The sequence below is a fragment of the Cataglyphis hispanica genome, chromosome 5, assembly GCF_021464435.1.
Source record: "Cataglyphis hispanica isolate Lineage 1 chromosome 5, ULB_Chis1_1.0, whole genome shotgun sequence".
NCBI classification, from domain to species: domain Eukaryota; kingdom Metazoa; phylum Arthropoda; class Insecta; order Hymenoptera; family Formicidae; genus Cataglyphis; species Cataglyphis hispanica.
The window spans coordinates 7684906-7705975 of NC_065958.1; the positions used below are offsets into that span (position 1 = coordinate 7684906).

The following is a 21070-nucleotide window of genomic DNA, read 5'->3' on the forward strand; positions in this document are numbered from 1 at the left end:
AATATATTCAATATATTGAAATAATATGATTATCTCGTTATAAATTTGGCAATGGCTTCATTGAAAACATCTTATTTGTAATAAATATTAATAATATTAAAAATTAATAGTTAATAATATTTAGAATTAAAGAGGAAATTTTCTATAAGATTGATGTACGTAAATTATTATATATATATATGAATAATTTGAACGCCAAAGTACATTATTTACATTTTTCTATGAACTTCTGTTTTATGAAATTTTATTGAACACAATTCTGAATGCAGATATCTTAAGTTGTATATTTGGTTTAGGATAAGAGAAGGTCATGATATCTACATATATCAATCATACTGATTTTTAATTCCGATCTCTTTATGAGTTCTTATAAAACTGCCATAAGTAGTACATGAAAAGCTGAATAATTTAAAATACTTAGTTAGATCGATTTCACTTTGTACCTTATCACATCTAATTGCAGTTAATGATACTTTATTCAATCTATCATGTAAAATCTTTTGATATCACGCATGGACTTTTACATGATTATAAATAGAAATGATTGGTGCAATATTACATTCTCGCATCGCGCTTTATTCAGTACGTGCCTCACTTTTTAGTGAGGCTTATAACATCTTTTTATAGATGATTACTATCATCTTTTATGACCATAGTTCCTCTGGTTTATAGATTACTCTGTCCGCGCTCTTATTTTCTCCCTTCCTTTATTAAATTTAATTTGCTTTAAAACATTAGTGCAAAAAAAAATTTACGTGCGAAATACGAATGTCGGTAGCGCCGATAATGTAAACTCACACTGATATTGAGGCAATTTCGTTCTGTGTACTTAACTGTTGGCAAATAAATCTAGCGACTGCACTTGGCGGCGAATGTCCCAAGGCGCAATCGGCGATGATGCATTCGGAAAGAGATTATGCTATCACTCTTTATAATTTTATTTCTCGATAATATTGGTACGATATAAATTGTTAATATATCGGCAAAATATATAATTTAAAAAAATTTTAGGATGTATGGGAAAAAGCATTCTTTCTTTGCAAAGTTTGTGTATTAATCGAGAAAAATTTAATTATATAAATATTAATGAAATCTTTCAATAGAGATATATTTTTTGAGTTTTTATCGGGCACATTTTATAATCAATTATATAAATCAATTAACGTCAAAATGCGGTGTTATGCGTCGGCGCTACAACTCCTGGAGAGATCACCCGCAGGGTCGAAATCTAGATACCTCGCAGTGTTGTAACGGGCTGCGTTCCATGAGGTCGTTCCGAGTTATGGAAAAATACGCTCTTATTATAGAAGTTCTCTAACTTTATAGACACGCTGTACTTTCCGTGGATTGCTGCTCGGAAATAAGTGTTTGACAATTTGTGCAGAAGCGAGTGAAATTAATATGTTTAGAGGATGCAAAATTCATTTTTAACAATATCTGCAAAACTATAATATGTATGGTAGAAATTTTCACTGTTAAGCGATCGTAAAAATCTCGAATGACATCACTTTCCATTAGTAGATGAACAGGAGGATTTGTTGTTCTTGTTACGAGTCAGTAATCGAAATATGATCGTTTTAAATGTCGAGTGCATCATAAATTCTTTTCCTGGTTTTACGTGTTTTCCATTACAAGAGTTGATTTTACTCGTAGAAAATTTCGTATCGGGTGTTAATCAATTTTACTAAAAACGTAAATAAAAGATATATGCATATATTTCCGCAAAAATATATTTTGTAAAGAGAGAATTGGAAATTCATATATACTATCAAATCAAATAATAAATTGATACGAATCAAATATTATTTTATGTCGATTAAATCGACGATTATGTCAATATATCGTTTCATCGTAATTGCCAATTTGACTTTGGCCGATTTAAATCACAATGCACGGATGTAATTAATACGCAGTCAGTTATATCGTGATGAAATTGTGCACAGCTCATTTAATTATAATTATAAAAGCAATATATTTCCTTTTTTTTCTGTCAGTATATGTTTCGAATTATTTGGCTATTCAGAGAATTGAAAGGTGACTAAGTTATAAATATATATATAATATTTTATATATATATAAAATTGGTTATAATATTTAATTGTACCGTAGCGTGTGTTTCTTAATGTTGTTTTTGCTTTCATACTCTTATATACGTTATTGATAATAAAAATCATAATTATTAATTATGTTAAGGAATTTATTGGTTTGGTGTATTAAAGTTTAATCAAATGATTATAAAAAAAATGTGTAGTAGATGCATAGTTAGAATATAATTAAAGATTGTGGTAAAATATAAATTCTTTCGCAAAACTTTCTACAATATATAAAGTTAATAGAAAATGGATGATGATATATGTAAGTATGATCAATTAAAAAATTGTTTTGTCCATTGTTATTATTGCACGTTTTTTTATTATATATGTGTGATTCTTGCTTTTGTGTGTATCTATGTAATATCTAGTTTGTCTGTATAATTTTATAAATATTCTGAAAAATTTTGCCTTTCTCTCTCTCTCTCTCTCTCTCTCTCTCTCTCTTTGTTTCTTTGTGATTTAAAATAATGACAAGAAATATTTTGATATGTGTGTTGCATGTTTGTTCTTATTTCAATATTATAGTTCAATATTATTAATTTGGCCGTTATTTAACACAATAATTTTTTATTACTTGTAGAGTATCGAAAATACTTGAAAAATAGTGCTCACAAATTTACACAAACTTTTGACTCGCTGTCTTGTGTACTTATTATAAAAAATATGTGTATACAAGATTATCATAATTTACTATGTACAGCTCATCTTTATGTAAAATCACAAAGAGTTGATAAATCTAATTTAACTCTTAACTTGTATAGCATCATATTATCTTTTTCTTCGCCATAAGCAGTTAAAAAGTATTATAAAATAATTTCAATCACGAGAGAGAAAGAGAAAAAACATTATAAAAATATTTAATTTACTGATAAATATATGAAATTTCATAAGATGAGTCTTCAAAAAAAAAGACAGAAGCGTTTCGTTGCAAAACGAAATCGTTAAAATTTGTATACAGTTGTATTTATTTACACGCATTGGTATTTTGAAGTTGGTTAAAATATACAATGAGTCTTGACAGCGAGAATGTTAGAATGAATGAATAATGGTGACTGTGTTTTCGTGTTGGCAAACCATTGTTCTAAGTGGTCTAAATATTTTTACAGTTAACGGAATGTTTATTTCCTCCTGTCGAAACATGATACGTTTCTTATGAAATTAAAATTTTCTTGTATTGCTGAATAAAAATGTTTAATATACGATTTCCACGAATAATCGAAAATCCAAAAAATTCTTTAAATTCAGATTAAATTCAGAGATTTGAAAAAATCTAAATATTAATTTTTATTGAAATTGCTTATAGAAATTACTTTAAAAATGTGCTTGTATATGTGTAAATTATGTTCATTTATATTTTAAAATTTAAAAATTATTCAATATTGTTTAAAATATGCTATAATCGCATATAAAAAATATTATGTTTAATGTAAAAGAAACTCTTATCGTGTTATATCATTCAGGTAGCATTTACGTACAAGGAATGCAGTTAACAATAAGACGATAGTGAATTATAAAAATGTTATCGCGAAGTAGGAGACGTGTCATATCGTATACGTCCGCAGACAAAAATGGAGACATGTTCTTCGAGAATTGTGCGGTAATCTGTTAACTCTGTGACGTTTTCCATAAGTCCTATAAAGCTTTAAAGTATGTACAGAGAAATACTATTGTGAAATATTGATGATTTGCCTCGTAATTCATAACCATAAGAATATTAATTAGCATTATAAACAGATTGGAGATATGAAATTAATTAGATTCATGCCCACAATGTGCGAATCAGGCGTGCGACCATGCACAACGTTATCAGTGAAGCCAATATGTAACGACATCAAGATAGTATCTCTGGGTTATTGACACGAGCATTTCCGCAGTACAACATATCCACTATCGAAAATACAATTAACATTGATACAAAATGTAGCAGTTTCATTGTATTAGTGCAAAGATTTTTGATTCAGCACTTCCCTACACTAGTTTTGCTCTTTGATCTGGATAATTTCTATTCGAAATTAGCCGGAATTAAAAATGATATTGATTGAAAACTTTGCGATATGGAATAGAAATTTAAAATAGAATTGAATCGAGCATTATAAAATCTGTAAAATTTACTTTAAATATGAATTAGAATCTAAATCAAACGCGTTTATAATTTATGGACATGGTTCACTTTCGCTTTGAATCTTTTAAATCACAAGAGAATGGTCTATATAAAATCCTTTAAAGAATTTACTCCACAAAAGCTTTATATCGACATCTAATGATATCAATAGAAAACTTTCTGAGGAGTAAATTCTTTAAAAATTTTGTCTTTCTCTCTATTAAAATAAAATAAAATTTAAAAATAAATTTTAATATCCAAGTGTACTGAGTTTCATGCTTGGTTGTTTATTTTCTATATAAATCTTTTTTTTCTATTTTTCTTTCTTTTTTATTATTTGTTTATTTAAATAATGTAATTAATTGTAGACATGAGTCTTTTGGCGGATCTTGGATGGGCCCACGACACGTATCTATACCTGTTTCATCGGTAGAACACTCCTCCTGCTTTCTGAATTCCTGTTTACCTGTGATATGTTGGGCCTTACAGCCAGTGAAGTAGAGGATTCAGATATATATCCAAACCTTTATTAAAAAGGCAAAAAATTGCATCGTAAATATTGGAACGTATTATAGACAACATATGAGCATAATTTTATACGGGAAAGAAATGATGATAAAAGATAATTCAAAATCATACTCGATATAGAGAATAACATTTCCAGGATATTGAATATTTTTATATATATGTTCTATTCTTCTATTTTTTTTGTTTGCATCAACAAAGATGTGCGCGCGATTAAATGTTTTTTTTTTTTTTTATTATTTTCTTGTATGACTGTCCGAGAAGGCCCACTGATGCGTCTGAAGAAAGGGGAAATTCTCGATTGGAGCGAGAAAGAGCGTGATATACAGCAAAGACGAATACGCGGCAACACGAGACGGAGTTACTGTCGAGATGCTCCAAGGTGGGAGAAGCTGTGGGCCTTACAACGAGCCGTCCGAGGTTGCCAGTTCGCTGACGGCACGGCTGACGCGCGATGTGTTTAGCAGTCGTCGTTTGACATTAGCTCGTACGACAGAATCGTGACATTCGTTGTTCCCTGTTCCCCCTTTCCGCGATCGTTAGCGTCGTTCACTTTCCGTCCCTCGACGGTAATATAGAACCGTATCGAAAGATCATTCGATCGATCAAAATGTTGAAAGTATCTCATTGCGTCTCCGGCTAGGACGATCGTGAAGGCTGAAACGTATCGTCATCTTATTCGCGCGCGAAAGAGAGAGAAGGAGAAAGTTAAAGAGTTGATACATACGAGCCGCGCTTGTGACGGAGAAGCGCGGAGTGCCTTAATACGGTATACATGTATGTGCGTGTGAGTGAATGAGTGCCGTGTATGAATGCACGACCGGTGCTTCTTGACTTGTCAGTGTCAGTGCGGAATCAACAAGTGGCATAGCAGCTGAGCGTGCGCGCGCGCGCGCGTACGAGTCCCGATTCTAACCTCTGCTGATCAGCGTCAATTCCTCTCGCGCATTTACGCGCGCGCTGGCTCCGCCGATTCGACCGACACGCCGAATCGCGCCGGTGATTAATGTGATCTCGCCGTGCTTTCCCCTCGCCACGCGTGCCCTTGGATATTACGTCGGCTGCGATCCGGTGTGGCTATACGTTCGAATATCTCAAGATGGAAGTCGTCTACATAGGTGCGTGTGTATGCGTGTTTTATATATATATATATATATATATATATATGTACGGTAGCATGCGAGTATGTGTGTGGGCGTGTGGATATGTAGCCGGGTTCCTTACTGCAACGCGACAAGATTCTTTCTTCGTGTGATCACCTTGTACGTGTGTGTCGTTTATATCTGGCGAATGCAAATCTCTTCCTTAGGATCTTTTCGATCTTCTGCGGCCTTGATCTCGAGCGATCGCGCCAAAAGTTGATTTATATAGATAAAAGTTTACACAATTCAATAATTATGACCCTTTAGATTAAATTTGACACGATGTTTTTCAGTAATATATTTGATAATGGCTATTCAATAATTTCACAATATCCATTAAACGAGCAGTTATCGCTTTTTGAGATTTTCAAAAATCAATTATCGGGTTCATCATTAATATTTCAGATCAAACAAACGATAAAAAAAGAAATAGTACGAGCTATGACAAATCGTTGAATAAGTATTCATAGGTATTAATTATTAATGTTTTTTTCTAAGTTTTATATAAAATAATTAAAAAAAAAAAATTATTAAACTAAAATAATACTCTTTCATTTTCACTCATATTTGCTGACAATGAGATTTGCTCGTATTCGTTCACGCTTGATTTAAACTTGCTTTTGATATTGTTATGACATTGGTCACAATTATTCTGATTAATCTTATTTATCAGTCATGTATTATAATTTTGACATGTCTTCTTGTATCATCTTATGGTATCAGTTATGTTTTTCCTCTCATGATCTCAATTAGCTGATATTAGTTGGTTTTTTAGACATATTTTTTTTAAATCATTTTTTTTAAAAGCATGATTATATTTTTTTTCGTAAGAGACATAAACACTTGAATATGAGAGAGAGAGAGAGAGAGAGAGAGAGAGAGAAAGTCTAACATAAGAAATTATTTATGAGTCATAGTATTAATAGTGTTTTAATTTTTAGGTTTTATAATCTTAAAAAAAGATAAAAATTTCTCTCTCTCTCTCTCTCTCTGTCTTGCTTTTTGCATTCATATTATATTCTATATTAAATACGTTTGATTTTGAGTGTTCTTTTCACTAAAAATTGCACATGAGAATTGCACATTTATTTATGTAAAGTTGAAAATAAAAAACTATATTTTACGGAAAACAGATGTGAATAGATATATATTTCGGTTTTATATTTTTTCTAGTATTTATTTATATATTTATATTACTCTAATATTACATTTTATTGCTTTAAACTATTTCATTAAACAACAAATACTTGATTTATTAATCGTATAAATATCGCAACGCGGAATGTGTAATTATAATAATAATTATTTGATTTATTAGCATATATATATGTATATATATATATATATATATATATATATATATATATATATATATAGTAAGGGTGCTATTCCTTTTAATACGCTATCTAAATTAATACTTCCAGAGAGAGAGAGAGAGAGAGAGAAAGAGAGAGAGAATATAATCACGTGTTTGAAGATCACGTACATGAGAATTACAATAATCCGGCATTATCTTTTATAACTGCATGTTACTGTTACCGGTTATGTATTTAAGCAGTTACCTGTACATTTTTCACGTTGTTCATTTATACTAGGCAATGAGGGTTTTTTTATCTATGCCTGAGTATATAACTTATCTTATCTTGAAATTATTTGCGTTTGAGGCGCACGAGTACTTGGCTAAATGCGCGCATACGTCAGAAAATTGAGGATCGGTATAAGCGTGTGTGTGTATCTGTACATAAAAAAAAGCTACATGCACATAATAGATACACATAGGTAGATAGGACTCAACCATTAATACTTGAGTTTAACGCGCACGTGTTATATCTTATGCATTTAGAAGTCGTTGGCGAAATGCGACAAGAATTCTTTATAATTATTACATTGTTGCACGTGGGATATAAAATGCAAAATTCATTTTTTGAATTGAATATCAATTATTTGTTGCATATAGATTTCATCAGCAATTATTTGTAGACATTGTGTAAGAGAATATTATATAATATATTTATATATTTAATATATTTATAAACAATTTACATACAATATAATTTAGTACATTATCACATATAATTGATGAGAATTGATATAATGAAAGTATATATAGTCCCTGAGGTCGTTAAACTGTTATCCTCTTTAACGGATTAACAAATTTACCGCAAATTATCTCTTATAATCCACTCTCTCTCTCTTTTTCCTATTTCTCTCTCTCTCTTTCTCTCTCTCTCTTCTCTGTCTTGACTGCATAATACATTGCACTTCAAAAAAGTGACATTTGCGTTATTAAACTACGTCAATTGCATTATAATAAACATGAATATGTAATCATAAATTTAAATGCTCTCTTGTAAATTAAATAAATCGGTCATTAATAGGTGCCATTAATATTTTCTATTTTATGTATTATATATTAAGAGATAGATACTTTTGAAACCGCAAAAAAGATGATGCGATAAATCGTTTCCGATAAATTACTCGACAAATATAAATTATATATAATATATACAAAATTTCCCGAAGAGGGAGAGAGAAGAGGGGGACGAAAATATAAAGATTTTTTACAAGAAGAATAAATTTCAAATGAATTTATAATAAAATATTTGCGGTGTGGAATAAAATGTTTGTTTCTATCATAATTCTTTCCTAAATTATGATAAAAATGCAAATTTTTTTGAAACTCAAACTTTATGAACAAGAAGAAGTACAGCTGCATTGATTAATCGACGCTTTATCACTTCTTTTATTTTTTGCTTAATTAAAAATACATTATATTACAACGTTAATTTTTTTATTGATTTCATTTGAGAGTATCAATTCTATCAATTGCATTAATTATTCCCGATCGATATTTATATAATGAAATGAAATGATCATATCAGGCGGAGATGTCGTATATCTCTAAGTATGTATATTGATGTCTGAAGTGAGAAAAATAGATTGTGTAGAATGCATCGCGTTATATATGCGGGCACTTGATAATTTTGCTAGCTACCAAGCCCATTGCCGTAGTTGAATGGTCTCATGAGAGAGCACGCATTGACTTTATTCGGTCCCATCAGGACATTTGACCCGCGAAACCTTTCATAGTGCCTGGTTAGGGCCAACGACACGCACGCTCCAGGCATATCCGACAGAGAAGAAGTGTGCCGGTGCTCGTGCAGTCAGTGGTAGTCCCATTGTCAGCTCGTTTAAACAATTGTTCATGTTACACGACCGGTTTTGTTTGCTTAGCACATACGGTGCTCCCAATGTATGCGCCAACGAATTGAAGAGATTCACCCGTGACGCATTTACGTTTTTGTCGTTCTAAGCATCTCTATGTATCTGAATGAATATACGGTGTCTTGAAAATAGGATGAATATTTTATATAATTATAATTAACGTATAAGTTTTTAGCTAATAATTTTTATTAAGAAAAAAGAATGTGTGTGTGTGTGTATCAATATGTGTGCGCGGCCATCTGATTCTGCATTTTATTCTTTTGATATGAAGACTGCATCCGTTGCCGGAGTAAGAAGTAGAAAGTTACATTTAACTCGTTAAACGCGCAGCGAAAATGCAAGCTAAATTGGCTATAAGATTAACTGGTGATAAACGGCGTGTTGCGGCATTCGTTCGATTAAGTTGATTGGTTTTTCGCGTGTGAATTCGCACTTTTCACAACAACCAATTGCATTACTTCGACAAAAGCAATATAAAAGTGTAATCGGTTTTTTCTGAATAAGCGATAAGGTGCACATCGAGTTCTTTTTTTCTATCAGTTCGATTCTTCTTATTCCTCACTTTCCATTTAAGTAATGAAGAGACGGGAAGAAATGTTTCTGTGAATCTTCTTCCAAAAGAAAGACTTAAAAAACATTTGCATTCGACCAATGCCTCGATAATTTTCATTTACTTTTGTTCGCGAATTCTAGCAATAAAATGCTCCGTTCTATTCACAGGAAAAAGATACGGAAAACCACGGATCTGGTTTATAGTTAACAATGGTTATTAACTTATTATTAACTTGAGTAAGAAGATAATTCTTTTGCATTTCAGTCAGTATGTCGCAAAAAAAGTTACACAACACCTTAGCGACTGATACTCGAGATCTCGTTCTGACAGTGATACTGCAAAACAAACCTTGTATATTGCGAATGGCGTATCTTCGGCCTGAATATCATTATTAGCGAAGTATGTAATTACCGTCCGGAGCAGCTTGCTTTAAACACACACGTGAGATCATAGTTACATATCCAATTTACAGTTTGCAAAAATGATCATCAGGATTAGTCAAATAAATATTTGATGAATTGATACTGAAGCGAGTTCTATTATCGAAGAGTTTTTAAAAAGAATTCTAAAAAAAGATTTAGAATTGAGGAACACTTTTTTTTTCCGGCGAAGAAGTCTCCTAATAGCAAAAGTTGTGCGTATGTATGTGTAAAAAGTTATTGATGCAAAGAATATGTCAAATCATTGAAGGAATCTCCTGTATTTTATTCGGTTAAATAAAACATTATTTTTAAAAATAATTCTTTTCGCGAAATTTTTCTCGAGACATTTAGTCTTTTTTTTTCTCTCTTTCTTGTTGAATTCTCTTGATAAATTTGATAATTTTAATAAGAAGAAAATATGCGTGCGTCGACTAAAAAACTATTAATAGACTAAAAATAGACTAAAAATAGTATAACTTTGATCTGTTAAAATAGATATTTCTTTTTCGTTAAATGTTCGAAGCGCACAATTAAAAAAATATATTTTTACGGTATTATTAAATAGAGCGAAAACCTGAAAAATTCACTTCACATTGAACGATATGTTCAAAGGTTTCCATAGCTGAGAAAAGGAGAAGTGCGCTTCGATTTAGCATTTAGCTAAGTTTAGCGGTAGTTTCAGATGGTTGGTATTATTTCCCCGACGAAGTATGTTATCGACGTGTTAACGGTGTTATGTGTTGCGAACTTGCGGTTCGTTCAACCCTCGCGATTGTCGGTTATGCGAACGCAGCTTTCATCCCGTTAACAATCCGACGTAATTAGCGATTATCGCATCAAATGTGCGACACGCGTATTTATTTGAGCTATTTTATATAGTAAAGCGCAAATTTCGATAAAATCTTATATCTTTATTTTAATGACAATTGAACTTTTTCTTCTTGTCTGATGTATAATCTGATGTATAACTTCTCTCTCATTTAAAATAAATCAATTTATGTTAGCTATTGTGATTTTAAGATCTTTTTAAGATCTCGCATCATTGTCTTAATTTTAAATAATTATTAATATTACGATAATCTCCGATGATATGATATAATTTACATTCAAAAGATTAAATAAAACGAAGATGTAGAACATTGGATGTAAATACTTTATCAATACGAAAGAAAAGTTGAAGATAGAAATTATAAAAAATGTATTTAGACATAAAATTTGTCTCAAGCGAATGAAGATTAAATCCAATCGAGATATAATTTTGTTCGAGATTTGCAAATTCACTGAATTTTGGATCTGCGCGATGTTAATGATCTAATTATGCCTAACTATATTTGCTTGGGTATTAATAACTATTTCTTAAAAGATAAAAATAAATAAAAAAATTCTTAATTAAAATAAAAAAAAAATATATTAAAAATATGTTAAAAAAAGATAGAGAAAAAGAAATAGAACAAACAATTAATTGATGACAGTATACGAAGAATAATAAAAATAAATACATTTTATTTATTGCTAGAATTGGTTAAAATATTTTAATGTTAAATAAAAATGTAACTGCAAAATTATATAGAATTATATGAAGCATTAAAATATAATTTTCTATGAACAAGGGCGTTTTAAGCTGCATACTATATGTGCTAATTTATGGCAAAGCAAGGTATTTACAGACACACAAGTCCTCTGTTTGCCTAATGACAGTGTGCTACCGTTTATATCACATGCTTTGAAAGAAAACGAACGGATGTGCGTACCTAAACAAAGTTATTCACGTAGGACAAGTTAGGCTTTAATAAATATTTTTTTGATTAATTTGACACAGAGGGAAAAAAAGAGAGAGCGTACTCCAAAAACGTATTACAAAATTATGACAAGAATAGAATATGTTTAATAATGATTCTAAATAAAGAAAAAGATAATTTAAACTTTGATTTACATTTTTTTAAATATTAATTTTTTGTCCATATTTCAATTTTTTAAATTGTTTCTTTAAAATCTTTATCGGGTAATTATTCTCATTAAATGATAATAAATATATTGATAAATATATCAATACTTTTTTTTTTATTTCCTGATGTTGTAAATATGGGAAATCATTATATCATTATATATATATGATTTAGTCCGAAGAAAGAATTTTATCGTAGCGTACTGACAGAAGATGTATGGTGTTCAGAGGAAAAAGAAATCGCCAGATCCAGAACTCGTTGCGCCATATTCGGAAATGCCATATTTTTACAGGGCTGGACTAACAATAAGATATTTCATCGCCCTGAACACACAGAATTACATACATTATAACACAATTTTATTTTACATATATTTTGCATATTTTTTATCCCGGCACAATTTTTGGCAAGAGTCATCAATCATAAATTATTATTAACAATAATGCAATTTTAATGCCGATGATGCCAATTCGAGTTTTTTTTTTGTTTGCGCATTGTGTTTATGTTTATTATTGTTATTGCGTATAAGATTTCAATTAATCATTGATTAATATTAACAGGTTTGAATTTATTAGTTTTATGTTTCATAATTTTTGATTGTATACATAGAAACAGTAGAATAAATCACGCAGTAAATTTTTTACTAAATCTTACTAAAAAAATGTGATATATATATATATATATATATATATATATATATATAAATTAAAATAAAAAAAAATAAATAAAAAGTGTTATGTTTATTGTGTTCTTATATTGTATATATGAAATATTATATGTATAATATAATAACATAAATGTGAAAGAATAAAAAATTTAATAAAAAATATCTCCTTTTTTGATAATAATCTTGTTAATTGATAGTATTTTCTTATATTCTGACTTTTTGTGAGATAAGCGGAGGATCAAAGCCCGCACGAGATAGAGTGCATGTCTTTCGTACGTTGAGCTTACGACTTACTTTAGGAAAACGTGATCACCATTTGTGATTTCTTTCCGTCTGCGTGTTCCGCATGTAAACTACGTTTCTTAAGAGATAAATATATGTCCATTCATTCATTCATTTACTAACAACTTTGTTGGTTAATGTGTTTTTTTAGAGCTTGTTAAAATGCGCGATCGACTATGGATGACTTCCAGATTCCAAACCGATGCTGTCAATTATCACGTGCACTGGTAGTGTGTTACATTTATTGCGAAGAGTTTTTTTTGTTTCCGGATTAACATAAGATTCTTGTTAAATGTGTTCGACTATCGGATGATATAATAGAATATATACAGATTAATTTTTTCCGTACTTGAGAAAAGTGATAAATTGATAAGATTATAGTTTGAAAGTTACTGTTGGCAGGTCTTTTCTTCTATTGCATTGTGCGATTGCGAGTTCTTTCTGCGTGGCACTAATTTAATATGCAGCGATGCAAGAGTGCACGTGTCGCTTGTCTAAATATAATTTTTCAGGTATGTCAGTATGCTGGAAGGATATTTCGCGAACGTGCGGGAATAGCGACTCCAGATTAGTAAACATTCTGAAATGCGTGAAAGCTGACATCATCTATCATTCTATTTTTATCGATATTATTGCCGATATTCGTGGCTTCCTTATAAGCCAGTTGCATCACGACCATGAAATTAGCATACGATCAATTCCGTCATTCTACGCAACAGATGACGACAACTACAAAGAATATCTACTAGAATACCATTCCATGCACTTAGTAATCCGATAAAATAAACAGGTATACTTGCAGTATACTTGTGAATTTCTACTAGTCGACCTAAATTTCGAGTTTACTACTTCAGTCATCGGGGTCAACTAGTGTCAACGGGATAGATAGCGATGAGCAGACATTGCTACGTCGGCAATAATTCTATGAGAGAGTAAAACTGTCAGTGGATCAACGACTCTTGCTCCACTTAATGCATTATAAAAACTGCTATCAAGTACAATATGATATTTTAACGCTATCATAGAGCGTGTAACAAATAATTGCGGATCTAAGAGGCAAAGTGACGTTTCTTTTAACTGAAAAATAAATTTTTCCTGGAATATATATACTGAGAAAAAAAAGTTGTTGATTTGACTAAATGTGTTCAACTGATTATTATTTCTTTAATTGAAATATTTAAGTTAAATACGACATATTAAATTTAACATGACGTATTTGACTTAAATACTTAAATATTTCAATTAAAAAAATAATAATCAGTTGAACACATTTAGTCAAATCAACAACTTTTTTTTCTCAGTGTACGTACATAAATTAATTTGAATATATATATAATAATTTTAATTATAATTTATATAATAGATTTTTGTTTAATTAAATATAATGGCACTTACTTTAAGTAGTGAATTCGCACATTTGTTAATCAAATTTTATATCATATTATTTGAAGAATGTTATATATTTAATTTCTATTATCTTATCAACACACTTACAAACACACAAAGTCTAATATCGCATACAATATTAGACTTTGTGTGTTTGTAATGAAATGTTTCTCTTAAAATATTTTAAAATAAATGAATTCTAAAGTTTATTAATAATAATAATAATAATAATGTTACAGATGAACGAGAAGATGTGCAGAAGAAGACGTTCGCCAAATGGATAAATTCGCAGCTTCTTAAGGTAAAAAATCTATACCTTATGTTTTATCATCACTTATTTGTTATCATACTCTACTCTATTTATTTTTGGTATTATTACATGAATAGTATTGCTAATAATTTAATAGGAGTAGTTTTGCTCTTAAACCTATCTATGCATGGAATGTATCAAATACTTGTTTGTTATATTAGTGTTCATTTTTATATTTTGGTATCTCCATCTCATAACACAATGTAATAACTTGTTGAGAGATGTTTCTTGGGAGAAAGAATGCGAAACGGATGTTTAATGTCTTATTTTTTGCAGAATCATCATGAGCCGATCAGCGATTTGTTCATCGATTTGCGAGATGGAAATCGTTTGTTATCCCTCCTGGAAGTGCTCACTTCTAAGACTTATGTAAGTATGTCGTATACTTATCTCGCCGACAATAATCGTGTAGCGGTGATCCGTGATTTTGCACAAGTTTTTTTATGTCGGAGTATTGAAAACGCTGTTAAATCGCAAAGGCGATCGTTAGGATATCTCTTAACTTCAGCAACTTTCTAATAAAATTATTCCTTATGCATCCCGCGTCAGCACATACACATACACTCACGTTTGCGAATTGCGAGCAGGTGCACGTGCATCGGGAATATTTGCATAAGAGTGCATGATTATGAATGCGCGGTAGGCGTAAGAATGTTCCATTCTCAAGATGTATATAGCGCTACGGCATTTGCATTGCCCCACGCAGGTGTTCTCTTTCAGTATTGAAATTTATTTTGTACAATAGGCCTATAGAATTGGTCGAACGTAAGGATTATATTAAAACAAGTCGCGTGAGGAGTTCCAGTTAATTTTGTCTTATTTTTTAAGCGAAGACAATACGTATTATTTTACAGAAGAGAGAACGCGGTCGGATGCGAGTGCATCATCTTAATAATGTTAACAAAGCATTGCAAATCCTTGAACAAAATAATGTAAGTATATAATTACAGCATTTATGTTGTGTCTTGCAAATGATATGTTGCTAAACAAAGTCAAACTTTAAAACAGATATTTTATATCAATCGTAAAAAAGTGTTTGATAATAAATTGTAGTGAATATATAAATAATGTCAATGCTGCATAATATTATATGATATTTTAGGTGAAACTTGTCAATATTAGTAGTAATGACATTGTTGACGGTAATCCGAAATTGACACTTGGTTTGGTGTGGAGTATTATTTTGCATTGGCAAGTAAGTTCAATGATTATATATGATATTTCTCACTTAAATATTAAACTATATAAATTAATAAAATTCTTTTTATTTTAATTTATTACATGATTCAATATTTATTCATAACTTTTTTAAAAAAATAATATTTAATTTTTTAATGTTATGCCAGTATATTATTGGCAAGAAGAAATATTTCTTCTATAAATTAAATCTTGATTATAATACGTTTTTGCCATCAAGCAATTGATCGTCAATCGTAAAGTTTTTAAATAGTGGAATCTAGTTTTTGTATGACAGATTTGTTTCCTACTTTTAAATTAAAAAAAAAAAAAACATACGTAGACTCTTTATATTATTCATTAAATTTGTATTTTTGACATGTTGATATATATATATATATATATATATATATATATATATATATATAATTTATATTCTTGTATCATTATTATTAACTTTTCCATTAATATGTTATCACCAGGTACATTATCATTTGAAAGATTTGATGACAGAATTACAACAAACCAATTTAGAAAAGACACTTCTTGCTTGGTGCCGTCAAAATTCGCAGGTAATGTCGCGTTGTAAAAATTATACAGATATGTGTCAAATGTTATAAAAATAAGTAAAACAAGCATATTTATACGTTCTTTATATACTCTTTCTTTAGAATTATCCTGGTGTTGATATTAAAAATTTTACAACATCTTGGTCGGATGGATTGGCGTTTAATGCGATTTTACACAGATGGAAATCTCATTTATTTGACTTTAATAATATCGCGCGTAAACATCCAAATGCTAGATTGGATCATGCTTTTCGAATCGCACAGGAACATCTTGGTATCGAACGTCTTTTGGATCCCGAAGGTGATTTAATTTGAGATATATATGCTACATATTTATTACATTACATAATATTTTTTCTCTCGAGTCTGTGCTTATTGTCAGAATATATTGCTGATAAAATAACATCGGCTTGTTATAAACTAATAAAATTAACTATTTTATATATTATATATTTTTGTACGTTTATAATAGAAATTTTAAAAGATGCAAGAAATAATTATATACAAGTTTCTCCTTCAAATATTTTATTACAGATGTCAATACTTCAGTACCGGATAAAAAATCCATAATGATGTACGTTATGTGTCTTTTTCAATCCTTACCACATTCTGGGGATGATGTTGGCGAACTGGATCTTTCAATCGCAAGTGATAGTACTCCAGTCAGTCCAGTTACAACACCGGGAACAGAGGTATACGAATTGTAGTTTAACGGATAAAAGCAATAGGATTATAAAATATCATATCAATCGTGTATAAAAAAATACTAAATTTACAGAATACTTTATCGTTCAGCAATTTCGGGATGCCAGCTTCTCGTCCGATGAGTTTAGCTACAAATGTTTCCGTTGAACTTGGCGGTTATCAGGTCGCGCTTGAGGATGTTTTAACGTGGCTTTTGGAGGCAGAGGATAAATTGAATCATGCTCCCGAGCCAGGCTCGACTTTAGACATATTGAAACAACAATTTCACGAACATGAAACCTTTTTGATGGAATTATCCGGTCATCAAGACGGAGTAGGGACTGTTTTAGAGGAAGGTGCAAGATTGTTAGCTGAAGGCGGATTGCATAAAGATGAAGAGCATGAAGTTCGCGTGCAGATGTCCTTATTAAATTCTCGATGGGAAGGACTTCGAATGCGTGCTATGGAAAGACAAACCAGAATTCACGAGGTACATTATATATACATTTTGTTACTGAAAATATTATATTAGACACGAGAAAAAATTAGTGTTGATATTCAATTGTGTTTTACAAATATTGTTACATGATATTGAATCCGAGTGATTATTTCTAGGTCCTGATGCAAATGCAACAGACTCAATTAGATGCGCTGCGACAATGGTTGACAAAAATGGAAGATCGGATTTCTTTAATGGCAGCAACTGAAATAAATCCATCAACTCTTGAGGAACAAATGAAATATTTGAACGAATTGGAACAAGATATTCAGGCACAACAAGACATAGTCGATGGTATGAGGAATATGGTAGTAGTCGTGGACGAAGAAAGTTCCGAGGCAGTTTATACTCAAATGGAAGATCAATTGTCCGCTCTTGGTGAACGTTGGAGTCATATCTGTCAATGGAAAGAAGAACGACGCCAGAGGTTGGAATCTCTGTCTATACTTTGGCAGAATATTACTGATGATTACAAAAGATTGGTAGCATGGTTAAACGAAATCGAAATAACATTAAAGCAAATGGAAGCTAATCCGGCATCTGAATTTGGTGAAGTATTAGACAGAATAAAGAAGTTGCAGATTCTTAAGGCAGAAATGGATATAAATCAAAAGAAATTAATATCTCTACAAGAATCAATTCAGGATTTAGATGGAAATAGCTCATGTTCAGATTACGCGAATATTCTCGAGAAGATTGAAAACTTGCAAGATCGATGGGAAGCTGTTGGACAAATTATGGAGGTTCAATCTCAAAGGGTAATTTAAACAATATTCTACTATAAAATTTTATAAAATAAATATGTTCCACTTCTTGATGATTCTTGAAAAAAAAAATTCACTCTTATAATATTGTATTAGATAACAAACTCTGGATTTGAATTTGATCTAAAGTCCGACGAGAGTATAACAACTATTACAGGAAATGAATGGATGTCTGAAACGGTAACAAGTATAGCATACAAAGAAGAAATTACTGCAACAGTATGTATATTTTTTTATTTTTTTTTAATTATGTATAAATATCTTTTATTCTTTACTCTTAAATTCGATTTTCGTTAAATATATTTCTTTTTTTCAGTCAACGCCACATAGTGATTCAAAAAAACGCCGTGTAGATAGCTCTACTAAACATGAGTTTGAATCAGCATTACTTCACCTGTATAAATGGCTAGATTATGTCGACTTAGAAATCGGTCGTTCAGAAGGAGTATTTGACGAGTTAAGTGTGGAAGAGAAGAAAGTTGTTTACAAAGATATTATTGTAGACATGGAGTCACATAAGAATGAATATGATAAAGTTCTTGAAACTGGTAAACAACTTATTGATGAGTTAAAGAATGCAAACGAATCCATTGAAGAAGAAGAATCTAAGATTAAGGACATTCAAAATTGTTGGATAGCGACTAATAATCGTCTCCAGGAAATAAAGAAGCGGATAGATTATCTGGAAGAAGTAAAGAAATTCCGGACTGAATTAGCCAGTCTAAGTCTAATGTTGGAGAGTTACACCAAGTGGTTTGATACAAATAAAGAGAACAATCAAATAGAATCATTCAGAGTAAGTTAAAATATTGCTTTTTAATACAGTTTAGTATTTTAACTTCAATATTTTAATTATACAATATATGTAATAAGTAAATATGTAATAATATATGTAATAACTATTATATATGTAAAACATATGTAATAGTAATATGTATATATAATATATGTTTTTATGTGTGTGTGTTCGTATAATAAAATGCTACTACTATATATGTAATAATTATATGTTTTAATCTTAATTTTAAATTTGATTTAGATTAAAATGAAATCAATGAAGTCTCATGATGAACGCATAAAAAATATGCTTGAGAAAGCAAATGAATTATCAGAAAATCAAGTTGCGATTATAGAAGGTAGTAATTTGAACATAGACGTAAAAGCGTTTTCCGCTAATTGGGAAAAATTGTACACCATGTAGGTATTATTCAATATGTATGTATATATAATATATTTTTGTATATTTTAATAATATGTAATATTTTCAGGTTATCGGAGCGATTAACTGAAATAAATAATGCTATTGATCGAACACCGCCTGAAAAGTATACTGAAGCAGTCACTAGTTTGATGTCATTTATTAACAATGCGGAAGGTGTTTTATTGTCAGAACATATAATTATATCTGATGAGAAGACTATGGAAGAGCAAATAAAAAGATTTAAAGCTATACAAAGTTCATTAAAAGAACACGAACAAACTTTCAAATATGTTAATTCTATTGGACAAGATCTCATAGTGAAGATAAATGATGACTTTTTGGGGCAACGGCTTAAAAATGAATTGCAGGACTTGAATACTAAATGGAGTGATATTCCTATCATTTTAGAAGAGAAACAACAGACTCTTACCAAAGGTAAATAAAACATTAATATATCCATATGCAAAAAAAATTATTTGCTTAATGCTTGTACTTTATTTAAATATTGTAATTTATCTTATGATTGTATAGTAAATATATTTATTATTAATATAGAGCTATTTTTTAGATATTGCAACTTTACAAGTATTTAATACTCAACTTTCTACACTTGAATCTTGGTTGGAAAAATCATTGTTATATCTAGAAGATTTATCTAAAGCAGACATTACGGGTAACGTTGAAAAAACGGAACATAAATTAGAACAAATTCGTTCGTTTTCTCAGGAAATAGATACAACAAAACCACAGATAGAAGCACTTCAAACATCAGCAAATGGAATATTCGAGAAATGTGAAGCTGATTTTGCAAATTTATTAAATAGCAAATTATGTACTGTAGCATATAAATGGAATGATATTGTTGATAAAGCTAATATTTTAAGCGACAAATATGAGAGCGTTCTAAAGAAGAATGATGATGTAAGTATATATAATCTTCACAAAATAAAGAATTAAAAAATATAAATATTTTTTGTTACATAATAACTTATTTTATTAGATTATAAATGGTATAGAAGATTTCACGAAGTGGTTATCGAATTTAGAAAAAGAGATACCCGTCGAATCGAGAATAACATCTTCAGTTGAACTTTTTCAAGTTCGCGGTCGATATCAAGCGCTGAAAGACAAAGTTGACAAACGAGTGGAAGAGTTTAGGAATTTGAATGAAATGGGAAATGATAAACTATTAAGTTTAGAGGGATCATTCGTGCAAGAGCTGGGTAGACGCTTTACTTTCTTAAATGCACGATGGACCGAAGTTACAGATCGCATATATGAACGCTACAGACATTTACAAAATGCTAGTCATGAATACGGGGAATTTCGTGCTTTAGTCGCGCAGGAAAGCGACTGGTTAGATAAGTTAGATAAACGATTAAAAAAATCACCTAAAGCTGCTGCAGATGCAGAAGAAATTTCAGAAGAGCTTGACGTAAGTAAATTGTTTGGTTTTACATAAATATTTAATGTGCTAATTATTTTATAACTTAAATGTTAAATATTTTTAGCTAAAAAAAAAAAT

The 21070-nt window shown here is 30.3% G+C and overlaps 1 protein-coding gene across 10 annotated transcripts in view; it reads left to right on the forward strand.

Moving 5' to 3' along the window:
• The window catches only part of LOC126849941 (dystrophin-like), a 392976-nt gene that overhangs the window by 2471 nt on the left and 369435 nt on the right, over positions 1-21070 (forward strand). For 9 of the 10 annotated variants that reach the window (XM_050592384.1, XM_050592380.1, XM_050592375.1 and 6 more), the window contains 15 exons: positions 14582-14643; positions 14929-15021; positions 15507-15584; positions 15755-15847; positions 16311-16400; positions 16500-16698; positions 16932-17089; positions 17176-17571; positions 17697-18338; positions 18441-18563; positions 18661-19140; positions 19384-19541; positions 19613-19980; positions 20114-20466; positions 20546-20980. In XM_050592384.1, the coding sequence (XP_050448341.1) occupies positions 14582-14643; positions 14929-15021; positions 15507-15584; positions 15755-15847; positions 16311-16400; positions 16500-16698; positions 16932-17089; positions 17176-17571; positions 17697-18338; positions 18441-18563; positions 18661-19140; positions 19384-19541; positions 19613-19980; positions 20114-20466; positions 20546-20980 (3728 nt within the window). Of the gene's footprint in view, positions 1-4983; positions 5838-14581; positions 14644-14928; positions 15022-15506; positions 15585-15754; positions 15848-16310; positions 16401-16499; positions 16699-16931; positions 17090-17175; positions 17572-17696; positions 18339-18440; positions 18564-18660; positions 19141-19383; positions 19542-19612; positions 19981-20113; positions 20467-20545; positions 20981-21070 lie in introns of all 10 variants that reach the window. The other variant, XM_050592379.1, reaches the window with a different exon arrangement.